Source organism: Didymosphaeria variabile, assembly GCF_027946475.1.
Source record: "Didymosphaeria variabile strain IMI 356815 chromosome Unknown scaffold_2, whole genome shotgun sequence".
In the NCBI taxonomy this organism is placed as follows: domain Eukaryota; kingdom Fungi; phylum Ascomycota; class Dothideomycetes; order Pleosporales; family Didymosphaeriaceae; genus Didymosphaeria; species Didymosphaeria variabile.
Window position 1 is genome coordinate 3,267,865 of NW_026611621.1, and position 20,882 is coordinate 3,288,746.

The 20,882-nt window shown below is 52.3% G+C and overlaps 8 protein-coding genes and 1 non-coding gene across 9 annotated transcripts; 6 read left to right on the plus strand and 3 right to left on the minus strand.

Moving 5' to 3' along the window:
- Positions 1–163: 163 nt before the first annotated feature.
- Positions 164–2,314, plus strand: N0V89_002776 (uncharacterized protein; the record flags this gene model as incomplete). The annotated part of the gene is made up of 4 exons (XM_056211583.1): positions 164–263; positions 312–333; positions 390–592; positions 642–2,314. The coding sequence occupies 4 exons, from the start codon at positions 164–166 to the stop codon at positions 2,312–2,314; spliced, it is 1,998 nt and encodes a 665-aa protein (XP_056075056.1).
- A 527-nt stretch (positions 2,315–2,841) lies between these two features.
- Positions 2,842–4,871, plus strand: vps5 (Vacuolar protein sorting-associated protein vps5; the record flags this gene model as incomplete). The annotated part of the gene is made up of 6 exons (XM_056211584.1): positions 2,842–2,878; positions 2,935–2,994; positions 3,043–3,542; positions 3,597–3,971; positions 4,020–4,622; positions 4,677–4,871. The coding sequence occupies 6 exons, from the start codon at positions 2,842–2,844 to the stop codon at positions 4,869–4,871; spliced, it is 1,770 nt and encodes a 589-aa protein (XP_056075057.1).
- A 618-nt stretch (positions 4,872–5,489) lies between these two features.
- Positions 5,490–6,184, plus strand: N0V89_002778 (uncharacterized protein; the record flags this gene model as incomplete). The annotated part of the gene is made up of 2 exons (XM_056211585.1): positions 5,490–5,952; positions 6,015–6,184. The coding sequence occupies 2 exons, from the start codon at positions 5,490–5,492 to the stop codon at positions 6,182–6,184; spliced, it is 633 nt and encodes a 210-aa protein (XP_056075058.1).
- Positions 6,185–6,500: 316 nt separating this feature from the next.
- Positions 6,501–7,543, minus strand: N0V89_002779 (uncharacterized protein; the record flags this gene model as incomplete). Its single annotated transcript, XM_056211586.1, has 4 exons — positions 6,501–7,048; positions 7,111–7,171; positions 7,254–7,424; positions 7,484–7,543. 4 exons carry the CDS (start codon positions 7,541–7,543, stop codon positions 6,501–6,503), a joined length of 840 nt encoding a protein of 279 aa, XP_056075059.1.
- A 1,087-nt stretch (positions 7,544–8,630) lies between these two features.
- Positions 8,631–11,087, plus strand: N0V89_002780 (uncharacterized protein; the record flags this gene model as incomplete). Its single annotated transcript, XM_056211587.1, has 6 exons — positions 8,631–9,338; positions 9,404–9,646; positions 9,700–9,932; positions 9,982–10,205; positions 10,253–10,668; positions 10,881–11,087. 6 exons carry the CDS (start codon positions 8,631–8,633, stop codon positions 11,085–11,087), a joined length of 2,031 nt encoding a protein of 676 aa, XP_056075060.1.
- A 995-nt stretch (positions 11,088–12,082) lies between these two features.
- N0V89_002781 (uncharacterized protein) lies at positions 12,083–13,542 on the minus strand (the record flags this gene model as incomplete). The annotated part of the gene is made up of 2 exons (XM_056211588.1): positions 12,083–13,173; positions 13,536–13,542. The coding sequence occupies 2 exons, from the start codon at positions 13,540–13,542 to the stop codon at positions 12,083–12,085; spliced, it is 1,098 nt and encodes a 365-aa protein (XP_056075061.1).
- A 399-nt stretch (positions 13,543–13,941) lies between these two features.
- N0V89_002782 (uncharacterized protein) lies at positions 13,942–16,209 on the minus strand (the record flags this gene model as incomplete). Its single annotated transcript, XM_056211589.1, has 2 exons — positions 13,942–15,916; positions 15,968–16,209. The coding sequence occupies 2 exons, from the start codon at positions 16,207–16,209 to the stop codon at positions 13,942–13,944; spliced, it is 2,217 nt and encodes a 738-aa protein (XP_056075062.1).
- Positions 16,210–16,529: 320 nt separating this feature from the next.
- On the plus strand, positions 16,530–16,637 carry N0V89_002783. The gene has a single exon. It is a non-coding gene; the product is annotated as a tRNA-Ala (tRNA).
- Positions 16,638–17,863: 1,226 nt separating this feature from the next.
- Positions 17,864–19,498, plus strand: N0V89_002784 (uncharacterized protein; the record flags this gene model as incomplete). Its single annotated transcript, XM_056211590.1, has 3 exons — positions 17,864–18,049; positions 18,098–19,225; positions 19,277–19,498. The coding sequence occupies 3 exons, from the start codon at positions 17,864–17,866 to the stop codon at positions 19,496–19,498; spliced, it is 1,536 nt and encodes a 511-aa protein (XP_056075063.1).
- Positions 19,499–20,882: the final 1,384 nt, after the last annotated feature.

Here is a 20,882-nt window from a genome sequence, read left to right on the forward strand (position 1 = left end):
GGAGCTAGCTCGACAACGGCCAGCTCCTCGGGTTGAATTCGAATGCAAGGTCGAGGTCCCTGGCAAGCGTATAAAAGCTGCATATGCAGCTCCCAGAAGCTCGAGACGCGTCGCGACTCTCACCTCCACCTCCACCTTCACTGCACTTGTCAACATACGAGACATGGCCGTCTTCTCCAAGGTTGTTGGTGTCGCGGCAGCTGCCCTTGTGAGCGCTGTCTCGGCGCAGTCGTTCCAAAGATTGGGCACTTGCCCAACTCTTGGTATGCTTCCCGAATTGAGTGACGGGGATAGCAACTAACAGATCCTAGGTTGCGTCTTCCCGCCTGACCAGTAAGCATTGATGTGGTGAAGCTCGTTCGGAGCTCCAGCTAATCAATTGGTTCCAGGGCCGACTTCCTCGCTGGCCAGTACTTCGACATTCGTCTAGAGGTCCATGCTCCTCAGAACGGCTCCGAGGCGATTGGCCTCCCGGCGGATGAGGCCTTCACCTTCACCATTGCCAAGGGTGATGGCGAGGCAAAGCCAGTGACCGATTTCTTCGGCGTGGAGGATGCGAAGCTTGAGAACTGGACCTTTACTTACTTTGAGGGTAAGAGGGATCAATACTTACGACATGGAATGCAATTGACCATGGCCAGACTACTTCGCTCGCGATGCGAAGACTCCTTCGCTCGTTGATGTGCGATCCAAGGCGTACCGTCGCCTCGCACTCTACGAACCGGGCGAGTACACCGCAACGCTCAACTACAACAACGGCAGCAGTACCAAAGCCACATGGCTCGTACGCGACCTTGCAGAGGAGCGCAAAGCCAAGAATATCATCCTCTTCATTGGTGACGGCATGACGACCAATATGATCACCGCTGCCCGCTTGATCGGTCACAAGACCATCAACGGAAAGTACCAGACCAGAATGCAGATGGACAAGTTCCCAGTTCTTGGCCACCAGATGACACACTCAATCGACTCTTTCATCACCGACTCGGCCAACTCCGCGTCTGCTCTTTACACTGGCCACAAGAGCTCCGTGAACGCTCTTGGGGTTTATGCGGACAGCAGCAAAGATCCCTTCGATGACCCCAAGGTCGAGACCATCGCCGAAATCTTCCACCGTCTGACTGGTGGACACGTCGGTATCGTCTCCACTGCCTTCCTTGCCGATGCTACTCCGGCCGGTCTCACTGCTCATACGCGTGCCCGCAGCGAGTACGGTGCTGTTGTCGACTCTTTCCTCAACGGAATCACCAACTACACCTGGACCGAGTGGGATGGCCCTGATGTCCTGTTTGGTGGAGGTGCTGAGCAGTTTTACTCTCCCGAACTCGGCGGTGTCACCTACCAGAACAAGACGTACTATGACGAGTTCGCGAAGAAGGGCTACCAGGTTCTCCAGAACCGCACTGCACTCTTGGCTGCTCCGAGCAACGAGAAGGCTCTTGGTGTCTTCACGTACTCTAACATGGCCAAGTGGCTCGACCGCAACGTCTACCGCGAGAACCTTAACCAGTCGCTATCTCCTACCGGTGACAAGACCGCTGCTCTTGACCAGCCCGGCCTCAAGGATATGACCCTGAAGGCTATCGACATCCTATCCGAGCGCTCCGGCGACAAGGGTTTCTTCTTGATGTCTGAGGCGGCCTCGATCGACAAGATGATGCACGTTCTCGACTATGACCGCGCTCTCGGTGAGCTTCTCGAGCTTGACGACACCATCAAGGCTACCGTCAACAAGCTTAACGAAACTGGCTGCCTCGAGGAGACACTCATCCTCGTTACTGCCGACCACGGTCACGGTTTCGACGTCATGGGATCTGTGGACACTAAGTACCTTGCTGCCCAGGACGATCAGCGCAAGAAGCGCAACGCTATCGGCACCTACCAGAACTCGGGCCTGTCGCAGTACCAGAGCACCGGTAATCTTACCTACGTTGACTCCAACTTCCCGCGCAACTGGGATCCCCGATACACTCTCTTTTCTGGCTTGACTGCCAACCCTGACCACCGTGAGAACTACACGGTGCACAAGGACGGCCCACGTGAGCCGGCTGTGGAGCTCGAGGAGGACTCTGACGACTACTACGTCAATCCAGAGGATGCCGAGAACGGTATCGAGATCAACGGCAACCTTCCTGTGAGCAACGACCAGGGTGTGCACTCGCTTACCGACGTACCTGTGTTCGCTATGGGACCGTGCCAGGACAAATTTTCTGGTGTTTACAACAGCATCGATATCTTTTTCAGCATGGCGGAGTGCTTCGGTCTTGCGAGGGGCAGGGCGACGAACGGAACCGGTTACTCAACGGGTAACTAAGCGGTGATGTTTTGGTGTAATGACCGTGTATGTTCATACAGACGGGCACGCTGCCTGAAAATGTAAATGTTTAATGTTATTGCAACGTGTAAGTTTGCTCGTGTGCGGGCTCGTGAAGTGATTTGTGGGTGCCATGGAGGCTTTACAAGACGTTTTATAACAGCGTGTGGACAATGAGGTGCTCACCTGGGCTAGATACACTCCGGGAGCACCTCGTGCCATGGAGCTGGAGTGGTTATTGGCTAGTTGAGATGGCTTAGGTAGAACACCAGGGGTGATACACGGAGGCTTTCGTTAGAGTACCATGTTGTACAGGGTTAGCGAAGCAATACTGCACCGACAGGCGCTTGCGTCTCTGTGAGGCTGTTGGGTCATGTCGAGCCCAGACGGAGGCAATGACGGATGACCGAGGCGGAGTGCCAAGCCGCTCGGAGCGGAAGGCACGTTCCACGCTGGGGTTGACGCACATGCGGCGTCCCAGCTTGCCTGCCTGCCTGCTTAACAGCTCCGTACTTCGTCTCAACGCAATGGATCTCGGCGACGAAGGGAGCTCGCCATGGGGCGGTACGTCGCATGCTTTAGGTCTCGACGTGCAAAACCAGTACTGACTTCGTGCGCAGATGTGCCCTCGCGGTCTCCGCCCCCTCAGGTACCCAAGATAACCCAAGAGAACGAGTCTGGTACGAAAGGCGCAGCGCAAAATATAGGACAGAGCTGATGAAACAAAGCACCGCAGTCCGATTCGCAACCCGCCACCTCATCTGCGTCCAATGCCTCGGCCGCACCCCGCTCACCCGTCGGACGAGGGCCGCGAAGGAAGCAGTACGGCGCGCAGGCAACTAAGCTCGAGGCTGTTGAGGATCCCTTGGGGCCTCTCGGTGCGCCTCTTGCAGACTCGACTCCGGGACCAGAGGCGCCACCAGCACCGCCGCAGAAAGAACAGGCAGGACGGAACGCTCCTCCACCACCAGCCGCATCAATACCCTCCCTGCAGGGGACCCTCGACTCCGTGGATCTAGACGACGATGACGACGAAAGGCCCCTCGCGCGAGGCCCACGAGTACCGCCTCCCGTTCAGCCAGCCACTGCAGCCGCGCCAATCCGCCCGACACAACCAAGCGTAAGTGTGGAACAGGCAGCGAAGCCGACATTCAGCATCTATGTGGGAGATCCGCACAAGGTCGGTGATCTGACGAGCTCGCATACCGAGTATTCCGTCATGACCAAGGTAAGCGCACCTTGCTACCTAGCATGGGTCGTCAATGTGCTCATCGACCATCAGACCACCTCCAAAGGGTATCGCAACTCCGAATTCACCGTCTCTCGTCGCTACCGTGACTTCCTATGGTTGTATAATCAGCTACACAACAACAACCCCGGTATAATCGTCCCCCCACCTCCGGAGAAGCAGGCAGTCGGTCGGTTCGACACCGATTTTGTGGAGTCAAGACGTGCAGCTTTAGAGCGCATGCTAAACAAGATTGCCGCGCACTCCGTTCTGCAACACGACGGCGACCTGAAGATATTCCTTGAGAGTGATGCGTTTAACGTTGATATCAAAAATAAGGAACGGAAGGACCCCGGCCTCGGAGAGAGCAAAGGCATGTTCGGTTCAATGCTAGGCGGAAGCAGTGGCAAGTTTGTTGAGCATGACGACGTAGGTACCCATTCAACCTGATTCGATGTTTTATGTTGACGATTTCAGTGGTTTCACGACCGAAAGATTTATCTCGACGCGCTTGAGAACCAATTGAAGGCTCTGCTCAAAGCTACCGACACGGTGGTGGCACAACGCAAAGGCTTGGCTGAAGCATGCGGTGACTTCTCTGCCTCGCTACACTCTTTGTCAACCGTCGAATTATCCCCGTCGCTGTCCGGTCCGCTCGACAGCTTATCAGATATTCAGATTCGGATACGAGAACTCTACGAACGCCAAGCTCAGCAAGATGTGCTCACTATGGGCATTGTCATTGATGAGTATATTCGCTTAATAGGCTCAGTGAAGCAAGCGTTCCTACAACGGCAAAAATCGTACCACACATGGCACAATGCGGAAGCCGAACTTCACAAGCGCAAGACAACACAGGATAAGTTACTAAGGCAAGGGCGCTCACAGCAAGATCGTTTGAACCAACTCAGCGCCGACGTTGCTGACGCCGAGCGACGTGTTCACCAGGCAAGATTATTGTTCGAGGATATGGGTCGCTTGATGAGGAGCGAATTGGAGCGATTCGAACGAGAAAAGGTCGAAGATTTCAAGTCTGGGGTGGAGACTTATTTGGAAAGCGCTGTGGAGGCACAGAAAGAGGTAAGCGAGGGGTGCGACATCGCCATTGTTTGGCTGTACTGACGCGTTCCCCAGCTCATCGAAATCTGGGAAACTTTCCTTATGCAACTCGACACTGAAGACGGTGACACTTTCGTCCCGCCCGCTGGTGTCGTCGCATCGCCAAATTCGGAACAAACGCCATCTGTGGATGATGGACCAGCTACCGCAGAGTCAGAATCTTCGGACGCAAGGGCAGCAGCGGAGGTGACGCGAGAGATTGAAGAGTGATTAGTGCACCCTAATATATATCTTATCTAACACCTTTGACCTAACGTCTGTGGCGTTGGCTAACATGATCTTGTGAGCTGGACAAGTGCGTCTGACTAGACGTGTTTCGGGCAATGTTCGCGATCCTCCCGGGAAAGTTCGTAGGAGGGAACATAAGTCACGACAAGATTCGGTGCAATGGATCTGTCGATGGCCAAGTTTTGATTGTACAAAGAGCGTAAGACGATTCGTCAATTGTCCTAACGATACCATTATCAACGTTGTACTACTAGAGGGTGTGCTTGCGTTTTAGCAGCGAACTCGGTAATGGTCACCAGGTCATTCCAAAAAGCCTCAGGCGAGAGTCAGGAGCTCTTGCTATTCAGCATCATATAACATCTTGCCTTCGTGTATCACACGAACTTTGATGCTGTCGTAAGCCTTTCCCTGCAATTGACCAGGTCGCGAGTAAGGTGTCGATCGCGGTGCAACCCACATGCTCCTCCGGAGGATGACGCACTCTGATTGGACGAGCGGGCCCCCCTGTCACCTAGTGTACCGGTAGTTCCCCAAAAGTTTCTCGAGTTTCGAGGTCGCGTCGCATCCCATTTCAACATCCGAACCACATCTCTCGCAAGCATGGACACGCGCGTCCTTCTCCGCCAGCTCCTGCGCCATCCGCATACCTCGCGCACCCTCCTCACCCCAGCCACCCGCCCGCAATCCCGCACCTTCGCCCTACTCTCTCCACATCACGCCCATGCGCGACACCTTACCATACCAACCATACTGCGGCCCTCTTTCTGGAAATCCATGATACCGCGCCCCTTGCGATCCGGCGAGACACTCTCCTCAACCTCGGACGTTCCGCGCCGCGAATGGAATCCCGCGACGCCGTATATTGTGCTGGCGCTGCTGGTGGGCAGCCAAGCGATTCAGATCCTGTGGCTTAAGCAAGAAAAATCACTGTCGACTCGTCGAGCGGAGGCGAAGATTGGGCTGCTTCGGGAGGTGGTCGAGAGGGTGCAAAGAGGGGAGGACGTGGATGTTGAAGGTATACTGGGGGCGGGCGTGGAGGGATGGGAGAAGGAGTGGGCTGGGTGTAAGTTTAACAATGGTTTTGGTGCAGATGTAAGGGGAAATCAATTGCTGACTTGTGTGCAGTGCTGCAGGAGATTGAGGACGAGGAATTGTTGTTTCAGAGCTCGTTGGAGAAGAAGAGGAAAAAGAACGCGAAGGCGAAGGAGCAGGAGGTGGGGGCAGGAAAGGATGGTAGGGCACAAGAGCAGTCGAGGCTGAAGGTTGAATCTCTTGGTGGAGCGAAATTCTACTAGAGGGTATCTAGAAAGTGGGGCGCGAGCGACAGTTCGTTGTAAAGAGCTTTTTAGTTGTTGATGCGAACATGTCAGGCTATGCCAAGGTCCCAGGCTGTTGATCGCATGAGCAAACCCACTCAGTGGATCCGTTGTAGACGAGGCACCCAATTATGCGAAGACTGCATGCTTCCTAGGCCATTCACTTACATATTGAAGCCTTCCGGTACATGTTGCCTGGACTGAGTGATCGGCAACAGGGTGGTATGTATGAACATTGCGAAAATGTAGACAGGAAAATGCGACATAGACTTCTGAGAGATGCTGTATGAAAGAGCTAGATCTTCGACCGCGTTTTACTCTTCTCCTCCATCAACTTCCTTTTCTCCGCAAACCTCCTTGTCGGTGCGTCCTCGACGAAACGCTCTGCCAAAGCATCGACTGCATTGACAACTGCCATCATCCGCTCCTCTCTCACACCTACATTTTGCAACCTCTTTGTCTCCATCATGCTCTTCCCGTCATTGACTTCTAGCTGACCCTCCAGGAACTTAATGACCTCGGCTTGGAAATCATCGCCCGTTTTGTCCCACACGTAGTTGTACATACCAGCATCGAGTAATTCTCGTGGGGATAGCTTACGGCCGAACATCAGGAAGTCGTTTGCGCGGTGAATACCGATGTGCTGTGCGAAAGAGAGAGCAGATCCGTTTTCAGGGACGAGGCCCAGCGCGCTGAAAGGGCATTGAAGCCATGCGGAAGAAGACGCCAGCACAATGTCTGCGATCCCTGGAAACCAGGCGGCACCACCTCCGACGCCGGGACCGTTCAGTGCGAGAATGAGTACTTTGCGGTGGTCGATCATGCTTCTCAAGAGCTCGTGAGCTGTAGATGATCACGTATCAGTGGCTAATCGAATCTAGTGTTGTGGTGTCATGCCTACATACCATAAGTGAAATTCCGTAAGAACGCCAACTTCTTCTCGCCCGCGTTCTTATATTCCTTCGGCTGCACGATGCACTTAGTCGCTACTTGAAATCGCCAACAGCCCAAACTCGACCATAGAATCAGGAATGGAAAGAGAAATTACCTGCGACAAAGTGCCTGCACCTCGAACATCTGCACCGGCGGAGAAAAAACGACCCTCGCCAGTCAGGACAGTGAAGACGGTGTCTGGGTGCTCGTTGAGCTCGCGAAGAGCGGCGATGACATCGAGGATGAGAGTGCCACCAAACGAATTGAGAGCTTTAGGGCGGTTAAACTATGCGATGAGTTGTTAACTCTCCTTGAGAAAAAGTAGAGTATTCAAGAGTAGAGTACCTTAATAACACCGATTTTCCCTTTGATCTCGAATTTGATGTCGTTGTATTGAGAAGTCATGGTGACTGCTAATTCGGAAATTAGTCCAAGCGAATTGTCGATAAGACAGACTGTGATTGTATATATCGCGAAACAGTGTGGAGTTGAATGCACGCATGTTGCTAGTGTCCCCGCAATACCTTACCCGTTATGCTGTGCCTCGGCCCCTCGGCGAAGGTCCCTGGGATGTAGGAGGGGACTGCCAATCAACAAGTCGGAAAAGTAGGCTCTCAGCGTTGGTGGCTGGGTGTGGATATAACGCTATCCAGGTACTTTGTGATCATAGACGACAGTTGCACATTGTTGTTGCTGCGTATAGCTAAGGTCGCTGACATGTTGAAGCGTTGCGCCTCCAAGCTTACCTCGGCAAATCCGTAAAGGTGAGATCACGTGTTTAACAATCAGCCCTGGTACCTAGTATGTATGTCCAAAAAGCCTAGCATAACTAGGTCACTCCGCAGAAGACGTTTACCATCATCTTGTGTAGCTGAATTCGATGTTCTAGGAATACAATGGTGGCTACCGGTAACGTTGACTCGCTTATGCAGTCGAGCTTCTGGGGCCACCAACATTGGGCCCCGGTTTCACGACCATGGGGATCATCAGCAGGGTCGTCATCGGCCCGAACCGCGACACTGACAGCCTGCTCTGCAGCTGCAACACTGATTCCACAACTGTCACGCTCAACACGGCTCGCGGTCAATCGTTACTCCACAGCCTCATCGCGTTTGCATGTTTCGAGCTCTCGTAACGACATGCGTGTTGGCTATATGCATGCCGGCTGACCGTGTTGGGAAACTGAAGACAAGATTATTCACCAAATCCAGCGTTGCGACCTGATCTAATACTGTATCGCCGAAATATACGTGTAGGTTTAGGCGAGAGCCACCGCGTCATGTTACTCAGTCACAGGCGATGACGTCGTCATGCTCGCCGCGGGAAGCGTTTGCAGCCAAACCAGCTATAGCAAGATCGTGGAAGAGCTACATTGCGGTGACCCTAGATCCTATAACCTAATCCCTCATATTAATACCAAATTCGTCGGTTTAGCTGCCTCCAAACCTTGGAAACCCCTACCGCACGTGGCAGGACTCACGGCAGCGGCGACATGCAAGCACGACAGGACCCCGTTCTGGTCGATGAGTTTGAGGTGGGACTCGACCGAGCCAAGATAACCAAAGCGGCGCAGATACAGATCCCTGAACCGCACGAGACGCCGAGTGAAGACTCTGATGACCAGTGTCAATCTGGTAGCCCGCACACGTCCTCGCACAGTGTTGTCGAGTCAATCAAGGCGAAAAAGCATCGAGCAGGCTTGAAAATCAGGAAGACTCTACATATAGGGAAAGCATCGGATGACCTTGAATACACGACGGCAGCGCTTGCGGGTGCTGGCACCTCTTCAGAATCACGATACGTAACTGATGCGCCAGAGCCAGACAAGCCGACTATGAAAGACTTCCTTCACAATCCTCTCGACACCGTCAGGTCTAAAATATCAGAACAAACCGACCAGCAAGTAGCGGGTCAGATCACAGCAAAGGAAGTTCCTCATGGCGATGAAGTAGACCTGATACATGCTTCTGAAGCAGTTGAACGCGCACAAGACGATGCGCAGCGACTTCTTGCGATCAAAGATCTTTCCAAGCTGCTGAAGGAGCGCCAAGCTACGTACGCGCGATGGACCTTGGATCGCCACGTTACCAAGATCAGGCGTCTGCCGCGAGATGAGATCAAGTTGAGACCAAGATCAGACTTCGAGAAGCAGGATCCACGAAAAGGTCTGATCACTGATTGGAGAGCATACGGACAGAATGTAGGCCAATGGGTTCCTTTTTCCGGCTCTGGGAGCTTTCCGCGAAGCCATCTAACGCATGACAGCTGCTCATTTACTGTGCACATCAATACGGAGGGCAGTACATCGGATATGGTTCCGATCCACCAGCACCATCGAAGCAAACCATCTTGCCGAACATAGAACGCTTCTTGTTGGCTTCTTCCCCGCTTCAAGAACTCATCATGACATCACGTAGAGTCTATCGTTGGGAGCAACCGGCTACAACGGCAAAGTACTTACTGGTATACTTAGTGCTTTGGTACTTCGATATGTTGCTTCCAGGTTGTGTAAGTCCTCTATGTTGAACCTTACGAAATTTAGTACATACTCACTATAATAGCTCGCGGCATGCCTGTATCTCGTTGTACAACGACGCACTCATGGCAACACGATGAAAGACTTGCGCGAAGATATTGAACATCGGGAAAACCAACGCGCGACTGCTCTTTCTCTAACAGAGTTAATCGTCAAGGAAGGTGACGAAAATTGGTCCGACCAACTTGTCGAGGGCTTGGGACCATGGCTCATGGTGCAGCTGGCGGATCTAGCCAACTTCTTCGAAAGCTTACGCAAGTAGGTGTCCCCAGCTATACTTGAGGCATAATAACTGACACGCATAAAGCTTCTACGAATGGCGAGTTCCCCATCGGACACTGCGTGCTATGATTGTTCTCGGTATTACTACGCTAGCTACCGCTCTGGTCCCGATGTGGTTGTTCGTCAAAACCGTAACATTTCTTATGGGTCTGACATACTTTGCTCTATACCCGATCGCTGTCAATTTTCCAGAGTACAGACTATTAGTATCGCCTGCCAAGCGTTTTCTTTGGAATATTCCAACACACGGTTAGTTGCATGCTGCTTGTTTGGACTGTTTGCTCACTGAACCACAGCGGAGTGGGCCGTCAAATACGCCCAAGCCGAAGGTACTCTACTGGCTCAGAAATCCGTGCCAGTGCCCTCCGAAGTGGCATCAATCTCTCCTACTTTCGATCCGGAACACGACTACAACAGCTATACCGCGACCGAGGACAAGACCACCGGTCGTCTTGTCGTCAGTCCTAGCGGAATAAGGTTTATAACAAACTTTGGCCATAATGTCCTCTGGTCTCTCCAATACAACCAACTCGAAAGAATCGAGAAGGTGGATCGCATTGTTACAAGGAACATTCCAGGCAAATTACAAAAGGATCCAGGTCAAGACTTGATGTTCGTTAGCAGGGACGGTAAGCGACGCATACTGAGGAAATTTGACAAGCGTGATGAGGCATTCTCCCAGATCGTTGGCTTCTCGAATACTACGTGGCAGGTTGTCTGGTGAGGCTTGGAATTTGATCTTCCACCGTGCTACTGTGCCGCGTTGCGAGTTGCAGTACAAAGGCTTGCACAGCTTTAAGATGAACAAGATCACTCTAGCGCGTGGGGCAACAGGTCACTCTCAATGCCGGCACGTTCCGAGTCCGATAGCCCTAAACATCGACCATTCCACACTAAGCACTAAGATCGCGACAAGTGTGATAGAGCGCAAGCGAATTTTCGAAGTCTTCGAAAGGACCAACCCAGTATCTAGCTAAGGCTGAAGAACTCTCAGAGAGGAAAGCGGTCGCGGAAACAAAACGCCTCTTCTCCCTGCAACAAGCGCAAAGTGTAGCAGGCGGCGAGCTTCGAAGAGAGCTTTTCCAGGGTGCTATCGAAGAAGTGAAATGGTTTGTCGACTCTATTAGATAGACGTCAATAGTTTGGCGCGGGCAAAATAGAGTTTATCAGCGTAGCCACCAACTCCATTACTTCACTTTGCAAGGGTATGTTACCCTGCCTAATAGGTAAAATCTATCTGGGAGAAAATTTAAAACGCCCAAACGTCTCTTCAATCTCATACGATTTACGTATGTAGGTTTACTGTAGCCTCTGGATAATTACAAGTTCCCACCCTTTACTACTCCTGAAGAGATTGTTGGTTACCGGAGCTTCCGGCGCTTTAACACAACATGGACGATTCTGTAGTAACCTTATAGTATCCTTGAGGCTTGCTCCCGTGAGCATGCGAGACTCAGTCGTCGTCGTCGCGATCTTGACCGCAATGTTTACTGTTTCTTGATTTTTAAGAGTGGTCAACACAGGAGCGCTTGAGCTTAGGCACCATCAACACATACCTGTCGTTGATTCGCTTCCTTCAACTCTCCCAGAATCGCTTCGTTGACGCTCACGTGGATTCCTTTTCGAATTTTCCACAGCCTCCATGAGATCCCTCTTTTATCCGGGCTCTCCAAACCTGAATATCTGAGCGATAAATGGTTTCTACCTATTATTCCCTCGTTCGCCCGTACGATCGCAATCGCAGTCTAAAGCACTCCACTTACTCTGAAACGCCTCATCCATAAACCCAAACTGATGGCAACATCTGAATGCAAGTTGCACGTCTCATCCGCTCCGTAAGTCAGTCTAGCCATTCCTGCCTTTACATGAGTAGAATGATTGAGGAACATTCAGATGTTCATTGGTGTACAAGAACTATAAACAGTAGATGCCCTACTGAGTGTACACATATTCGAAGGGATGGCCCAAGACTTCGTTGTCGGCATGGGAATTCTTATGCAGCACATAATAGCACTAGCAGACGACCTTCGAGACAGGTTCAGCACACAGAACAATGTGAGGCTGGCTTCGAAAGTTCATCTTCTTGGTATCATCTCCCTGTCTACTTCAACGCCTCCACACATAATTTATTTGCTCAGGTCTGCTCCCCACATCTCCTTCGCAATCTCCACCTCCAACCTGACCTTCGCCCACTGCTCCTCCTCACTCAACTCATTCCCCTCTACCGTACTACTAAAGCCACACTGATGGCTCAGCGCAAGCTGCTCCAAGCCCTTCGGCGTAATCTCTGAGGCCTGCTTCAACCTCTGCACAATTTCCTCCTTCTCATCCAGACCCGCCTTCTTCGAGCTCATAAGCCCCAGCACAACAACCTTGTGCTCAGGAAGGTGGCGGAGCGGCTTGAAGTCTCCTGATCGCGCGTCATCGTACTCAAGGAAGTACGCGTCGACGTTGAGTTCTTTGAAGAGGACTTCGGCTACGGGCTCGTATCCGCCGGATGCGAACCACTTGGATCGGTAGTTTCCGCGGCAGAGGTGGATGCCAATTTTCATGTCGGAGGGGCGCTTGCAGATGGCTTTGTTGATGAGCTCGGCGTATTTGCGCGGAAGGGTTGAGAGATCCTCGTTGCGGTCTTCGGCCTGCTTGCGCATGTCGGGGTCGCACAGGTACGCGAGGTTCGTATCGTCGAGCTGGACGAAGCGGCAGCCTGCCTGGTATAGGCTGTCCAACTCCTCCTGGTAGACACGGGCGAGGTCCTCGAAGAATTCGTCCAGGTCGGGGTACGCTTCAATGTCGATGCTTGCCCTGCCGCCGCGGAAGTGCACCATAGTGGGTGAAGGGATGCACACTTTTGTGGTCGCGCCGCCGCCGTGCTTCTTGATTTGCTCTTCAAGGAATTTAAAATCGTCGACTTGAATGGGCTTGGGGTGACCGAGTTTGCCAGTCACGGCGAGCACGGGGGGCGAGAAGCCGTGCGGGCGGATGAGGCCGGTTTGACCTTTGATCTCGATGCCGCTCAGATGTTGGAGAAAGTCCAAGTGAAAGTATGCACGGCGAAATTCGCCATCGGTTACGGAGCGTAGGCCATTTTCGATTTGCTTCTGCGCAACGTCTGCGACGGCGGCGTCTTCGACTTTGCGGAGCTCGGTGATGGTGGACTTTTCGTTGGCGACAGCTTCACGGGCGTCGAGCACGGTCTTAGGACGTAGGAAGGAGCCTACGTGGTCGGCTCTATATACACCAAATGGAAGAGGCATCGTGTGTATTCTGTCTACGGATCGACGTCAGCTTTGGATATCCTTCGGAGAGTTTTGCAGGTCCATTCTCACCCACCTCAAGGTTTCAATATACATAAAACGTCCAGCGTCCCTTCAGAAGAATACGGGATTAAAGACAGTTGTACAGAAGCTCACCTCGGGCCCTAATAGTTGCCCTGATACGAAAAAATCTCTTGGCCCGAACCATCATGAGGTACCCCACCGCGGCAGTTGAGATGGAGGGGCTAACGAAGCTATGCGAGGCCGAGGAGACGCACCAGGACCCTGGAAAGGTACTTGTCGTGCCAATCTCGCTGCACACGTGCCATCTCGTGAAGGGACACCTGGTTTATGATGGGCTGAATGCAGGCGAGACGGCGGCCTGCATCGGAGCTCACCTCAGGTGCTGCAGACATGGCGACATGTGTTGGAGAAGCTGACGGCCGGGATGACGACAGGAGGGGTACCTATCCCGGCCGTGCGGAGACGTTGTTCCGACGGAGCTGTAAACGAACGCCAACAGGCAAATCACACAACTTGCAAGTAGAGGTATGAGGAAACGGACTGTGACAATAACATTGGGGTATCAATCTTCCTAGCGCGACTGTGCGCAAAAGCACTGCCCTTGTGCCACAAGTGCAAGGTCCCTCGTAAAACGACATTTGATGTACTACAGCCGCCTAAAACAACCCTGAGTCAGGGGAGTATATTGCTCCATGCCATGGTCCCTAATGCGCAGCTTTCAGCAGCTTTGGCTCCACCAGCTCACCAAAAGTGCCCTCCCAAATGCTGTCGTCTTCGTCATCTTCCTCGTTGCTCATCCTGAAGGCACCGACGCCGCTCTTGGCTGGATTGCCCGTATCCGTTTCGCTCGCCTTTTGCCGGACATCACGGTCAGCAAGCTTCAACCTGAACGTCCCCGCCCCGTTGCCTGAGTCACCCTCCTTCTCAACGACTGCTGTCTTGTAGTCGCTGATGTGTGGAGTGACGGTCATGGGATCGATGTCGTAGATCCTGAACACAACAACCGCACCAACTCGAATATCATGTGGCTGCAAGAGTGGAAGCGACTCGACATCCTCAGGTAGAGGTGGCAGATCAGTTTTCGCAGCAAGCTCCACGTCCTGTAGAATCTGACATTCTATGGCATCTGTTGGGTCGGAACCTGCCTTCATAGTCTCGGGTGAGTCGTCATAGTCGAGCATGGGTGTTTCCTCGGGCTCTTGATCCTCGTTGTCTTCATACGGCGCTGCAGTCTGCTGTTTGTTCTTCTTGGTTTTCTTTTTCTTCGCGTTCTGTTGGTTCTCGCGCATCAACTTGCTGGCCGGATCCCAGTGCTGCTCGAACGGAAAAGGAGGGGCGCTAAGCTCGTGGTCTTCATCCCAGCACTCGAACGCGGACAGATTGATACGCTGCTTCCAAAAGTCGGGATCGGAAGCGCCCTCGGGTTCAGGAGGCTCTTCAACTACAAGTTTTCTTGACGTTGTTCGCTCAACGTTCACAGCCTGGCGCTGGAGAATGCGGCCAATGGCCGAAACATTGGGTCGAAGCCGTTTCGTGGGTGGTGTTGGCGTAGCGGTACTTCTCTTGGACGCGGGACCTGGTGTGACCGCTGGTGAAGCGCTCACGCTTGCAGTTTCCTCCACCTGTTGTTCTACGGTAGAATTTGATGAATCGACTGGGGTCATCTCGACATCAGGTGCATCATCTGCAAAGCGCGCCATGAGCTCTTGCCTACGTCGCTCAAGCTCGGCGGATTCATCCGCGAGTGTCTGCGTCTCATGGTCCTCTACTTCGTCGTCTAATCGCTTTCTCTTGCCAGTCGCTTTAGATATAGGGTGCGCAAGTGTCAGTTTCGGTGAGTCAGGCTCGGTAGGTGTTCCAAGATATTGCTGTAGGTCGGCATACGTAGCGTCTGGATATAGCTTCCCTTCCGCCTTGAGTTGTTTGAGCTTCACTAATTGTTTTCGCCTGAAATTTCTCCTTCGCGTCTGCTTCGAGCCTGACCACGGTGGTACGGTAGGTTTCGAGGAAAGAACGTCTGGCGCAGAGCTATCGCTGTCACTATCAGAGTCTGAATCGGTTGAGTCTGAATCACTGTCACTGTCACTGTCGGAGTCAGAGTCTGCGCTAGCCTCAGCTTGCATATCTGTTTCTGACTGAGAGTCGCTTTCAGAATCCGAAGATGACCCTGAGCTGCTGTCGGTCTCGACTACCGATGATGTGTCCGAGGCTTCGTCTTCGGCAGAGCGGCCACGCGTGTCTGGTTTCGTAGGCTGGACAGAAGCTTCCGAAGCCGCAGATGAACTGTCATCCTCGCTTCCCGAGTCTATCGAGCCTTCGCTGACATGTCCGGGCACAAAATCTTCGTCCTCTTCACTATCGTCGGATCCTGCATCGTCTGCCTGATCAAAGCGCACTCTGTTCCTGCTCCCCTCCGCTCCAGCGCTTTTTACAGGGGACGGCGCGTCCTCGGCTGCTGTGATGAATCCTGCAGATTCTGGCACCTCACTTCCTCCTGCAGTGTCGTCTTCGATCCGGCGGCGTTTAGGAGGCGGAATTGTCACGGCGGGTCGGGAGGGTTGCCTGAGATACGGTCGACCGAACGGAATGCCGTCGATAAGATGGCGACCGTCCTCGGAGATCTGTGTGCGGCCGCAGAGCGTGCGAGAGCGGACTTCGGCGGTCAGAAGAGGTCGGATACTGCCATGAACGATTAGCAGGCCTATCCAAGTGTGCACGAAGTCAACTTACGAAATGTGGTCGTCTTCTTTTAACGTCTGCGGCACAGGCGAGAAATGGAGGCACTCGAAGCCATCAAGCTCGACAATGTAGTCCTCCAAACCCCATTGCTCCGCTTCTAGCGGCAGAATGCGGTTGACGTCTTCAAGTAGTCGCGCAAACGTGTATGCCTGCGAGCTCGCTATATCCGGCACGCTCCATAGAATGTTGGACACGGGGAGGTTGTTTCGCTGCACTGATAGCCGCAGCCGCATTTTAGCGACTTCTCGCGGGGTGGAATTGTGGTATCGTTGCGCTTTTGCGGATGTAAGTGGTGATGAACTGTTGGAGAGCTTGGCCGGGGTCCACTGCAGCATGTGACTTGGCGTCATAGCCTTTCTTCTTTGAGATGGCGCGCTTTTCTTCCACGTCAGGAGGCAGCTCGCCTGCAACTGCACAACCCTAGGCCCTTGATCTGCTTATCCTACAGGTTTTATAGACTTGTACCATCTACTAGTACCTCCCACGATGTCTAGGGCAACTCTCTTTCGATATAGAGTGATAGAGACAACGGTTAGTCATCAAATGAAGTATAGGGCTTGTGGTCTAGTGGTATGATTTTCCCTTAGCATAGCGATTGCATCTTCTGTATATTGTCTATCGACGATGGGAGAGGTCCGGGGTTCAATTCCCCGCGAGTCCAGCTTTTTTTCGGCTCTCTAGTCCTGTTTTTTTCGGTGGAAATATCTTTTTTCTTGACCCACCTACCTACCTACAACCTCTCGACGGGCAAAGACATCAAAAGCGAGCGACCCAGTCGAACATGGCATACATCACTCTGTCAGATGTCCATGCAAAACACTATGGTAGTCATGTAGCATTTTCTGCTCAATCCCAAAAGAGTGATGCATCGTTGATATGCGTGAAGAGTGCGCTCTTCGTATCCTGCCATGACCGATCCAAGGCGATCCCTCGAACCGATTTTCATGCGCTTTGCTGGTCGAGCCACCTTTCACGTCCACACGCTCTCATAAAAGTAGTACGCAGTGCGTCGGTTCAAATCGATAAGCCTGGGAAGTCTGGATGAGCTGGAGCCCTCCACTGTGAACATGGATCATGCGCGCCCAGCACTCCAGCTCGAATAGCTTTCATACGCAGAGTAAACTTATTGAAGGATCGTCTGTACGCAGATGGTACAAATGTAAGTTCCGGAAGAACGATCAATGCCACCTATGTCAGAGGCTGGACGGAGAGAAGACTGCGGGTGGCTGAGGATTCTCATCGTACTGCTGCTAGTGCAAAATTATTTCGCCCGCGAGCACAAACATCCATGGGAAATCGCTCAGGAGTGCAGTTGCCGGAAAGAGAGAGGAAGCGATTTGCCAGCAGTACTTCTCTAAGACTGTCTGGTTAGATGCTCCGGTAAACTGGGGACTCTCGGAAAAAGTCATTACAGGACGCGTCGACGAGATAACATCTCCAGATCTTGGCTGGCCCCTTACAAACTAATATGACTGAGATACCGTCGTCCGAGTGGGCCGCACAGTAGATCAACGCAGGGCGAGAAATTTGTGGGTGCCATCCGATGTCGGGCCCCTGTCAGTAGTCAACGGTCGGTCTCCCCACGGGCTCCAATTGGCTTGCTTCCCCACAGCCAACGCCGATAACAATGTAGAAGGACCGACCTCGATGCGATGTCATGTCCACTGGGCTGAGCATCGTATTTTGTTATCTCTTGGTACAGCAGCAAGTCTGGTAACGATGTATCAGCTAGTTGAGCATACAAGGTTTTCGATAAGAGGATGAAGAATTCAAATTGTAGCCGGCGCCCGCCGAATACTTGTTTCGCGCACGCAACTGCCATATCTTGATTCATTGATCTTCAACCGCTGAAATATCTTGCTTCCGTGTAGTCCGAATTCGCCAATCATGCAGGTGACGACCACGGATACCAAGCATGCTGACCAGGCCAGTGTTGAGCAAGATGTCGCGGTTGGAACAACATACGTGCCAGACTTGAACGACAAAGCTATGGAGAGGCGCGTCGTCCGCAAGATTGATATGTGGATTCTTCCGTTCATCTGCATATCGTACTTGATCAACTACCTCGATCGCGTATGTGCATACATTCTGATGCGTCCGCAAGATGCTAACGATCCATAGGTGAACCTGGGTAATGCGCGAACGCTCAACAACAATACGCCTGAGAGCAACCTCGTCAAGGAGCTCGATCTTACCGGCAACCGCTACAACATTGCCGTCGCCGTCTTCTTCGTACCTTATGTCATCTTCGAGGCGCCCAGCAATTTCGCCATGAAGTTCTTTTCGCCTTCAGTCTGGATCGGTCGAATCATGATCAGTTGGGGTATTATCACCATTTGCACATGTGCCGTGAAGAGTTTCGGAGGTCTGCTCGCCATCCGATTCTTCCTTGGAGTTGCAGAGGCTGGATTCTTCCCTGGTGTTGTCATGTACCTCTGCTACTGGTACAAACCCTCGGAGCGCGCGACTCGTTTGGCCATTTTCGCCGGTTCAGTTGCGGTTGCCGGAGCCTTCAGCGGTCTACTAGCGACTGGTATCTCGTTCCTGAACGGCAAGGCCGGTCTCGCTGGCTGGCAATGGCTTTTCGTTCTCACCGGCATACCCGCTGTTATCTTTGGTGTCATTGTCTGGAGATATATGCCAAACTATCCCCAGGATGCCAAATTTTTCACCGAAGAGGAGCGTGCCTTCGCCGTCGCCCGCATGGGACCCTTCGCACCGAACAAGGAGGACAAAACATTCAGCGCGGAAATCGCTAAGCAAACACTCCTGGATCCGCTTTTCTGGACGTACGCAATCAGCTATTTCTTCATGGTGAACAGCTTGAACGCCTTCTCCTACTTCAGCCCGACAATCATTGCGAACCTGGGCTTCAAGGGCTACACTGGACAACTGCTCACGGTGCCGCCGAACGTTTTCGGTCTGATCATAATTCTCGCTAACTGCATTCACTCCGACTACTCCAGGGAGCGTATTCGTCATGCACTTGCTGGACTGGCTCTTGTTGGATCCGGCTACCTCATCCTGGCTTTGGTAACAAACTGGATCGGCCGCTATGTCGCCGTTTTCCTGATCGCTTGCACCAACTCAGCCGTCATGCCGTTCCTGGCTCATCGCACTGCTACTGTATCAGGCTCGACAGCGACCGCTTTGGCTACCGGTGTTACCATCGCCATCTCGAACTGTGGAGGTATTAGTGCACCGTTCCTGTTTCCGGGAACCGACGGCCCAAACTACCCTATGGGCAATGTAAGTGAACCTTCCGTAGCAAACTTCCCATTGTCACTGACAAAGTTTTAGTGGACCGTCTTTGGTATGCTTTGTGCTACCTTCCTCATGACTATCTACCTCGGCTTCAGGCTTGGAACAAGCTCTGAGTACCGTGATTTCGCGCCTGGAGCGGCGGAGCAGTTGGCTGCGAGAACGAGCATCGAAGGCAAGCTTCCGAACGAGGCGAGGGATTCGCGCGAATTTCCTCCCCGCAAGCCGGACAGCGAGACGAACGTTGGTAATGCGTTATAGATGATCTTTCAAGCGATCTACGTAACCTGCAAATCGATGACATCTTGACAGAACTTCCGGTGCTTGACGAGTGAAGAGTTCTACAGAGACTTCATCACATACGAGTGCAGGCTAGGACGCGATGTTTCAAATTCTATTGATAGTTGTTGGCTCCAAACTCTTTTAATGCTTTCTGGCGCCTACTTGACACACCGTCGCCAAACCTTTTCGTCGAGGTCGTCTTATCATGTGAATTTCGACGCGTGTAAAGGCGACTGCGAATCGCAATATTTAGCTCTAACGTTTTCTCACTTGGTAAGTCTATGTAGGTTGGGGCTCTCGGTCGTAACCATTTGAAGGGCTGATCTGAGGACCGCTTTATCATCTTGAGGACAAGGCCCTGGCGGAGAATCATCGTGGCAGTGAATTGCTAATTTGAAAGGTCGACCTCGGACCGAAAGAGGAAATAAGCTAGATGCATACATTACCGAAGGGCGTAGGAAACGAAACATAATTGGTAGGGCGCATACTATGTTTCCAAGCCTTCGTGGGTCTTAACCGCCTTGCCGTCGTCGGCCCATAGTCAGCATGTCGAGTTCGGCATTGACAGGCCTTGAACTCTTTTTGGATATATTGAAGACCGATGTAGGTAACCATACCAAGATATCCCTTATTTTGATTGTTTGAGCCTCTCAGATGGATTTCAAGCGCCATCTGGGATCCTAAGTTTGTTCGTTTTTAATTGTATTTCGCGCAGTGATCTATAGTCGATTGAATGAGTCAGCAAGCTGAATGATTAGACTTCGACATCAATCACATAAACAAATGTTCTGATGGACGCAAAGAGCGCCGCATCTAACGTACTGAGACCTTCCATTATGCTTACTTAGCGGTTTAGTATTGGCCTTGCCAAATAAACTTATAGATAGCAAACTGATATACAAGACGCCTACGATCAAGTTGATGATCAAGTTGAGTAGTTTTGACGCTCTTAGAATACTGAGACTTCCGCATGGGCATACTGTGTAATGATATGCTGGGAAATCTGTCTATTGCATCGTTGATCTCCCAGGTGCCATGTCTGTCTTTTTCTGCAGCTCAGCGCGCGATGCCCGAAGATCGTGATCCCGGATCGCGGCGCATGCGATAATGATCCGACAAAGGGCGCAGTAAAGCGAGGATGGCATTGTGGGGAACGGACAAGCAAGCGAGAAGCCACATGTTCTTACGCCATTCATAGGACGGCCTAAGGATGTAGGTCTGCTCTCCTGGGGGGAGAGCGCGCGAGGTGCCCGAACTGCGGAGAGCGTATACGGAACAAACTCAAGATCGTCCATCCTCAAAAGGCCAAAAGGTACCATGCTGTTAAGCGAAACCGCCTGGGACACAATGCGGCCACAATTCT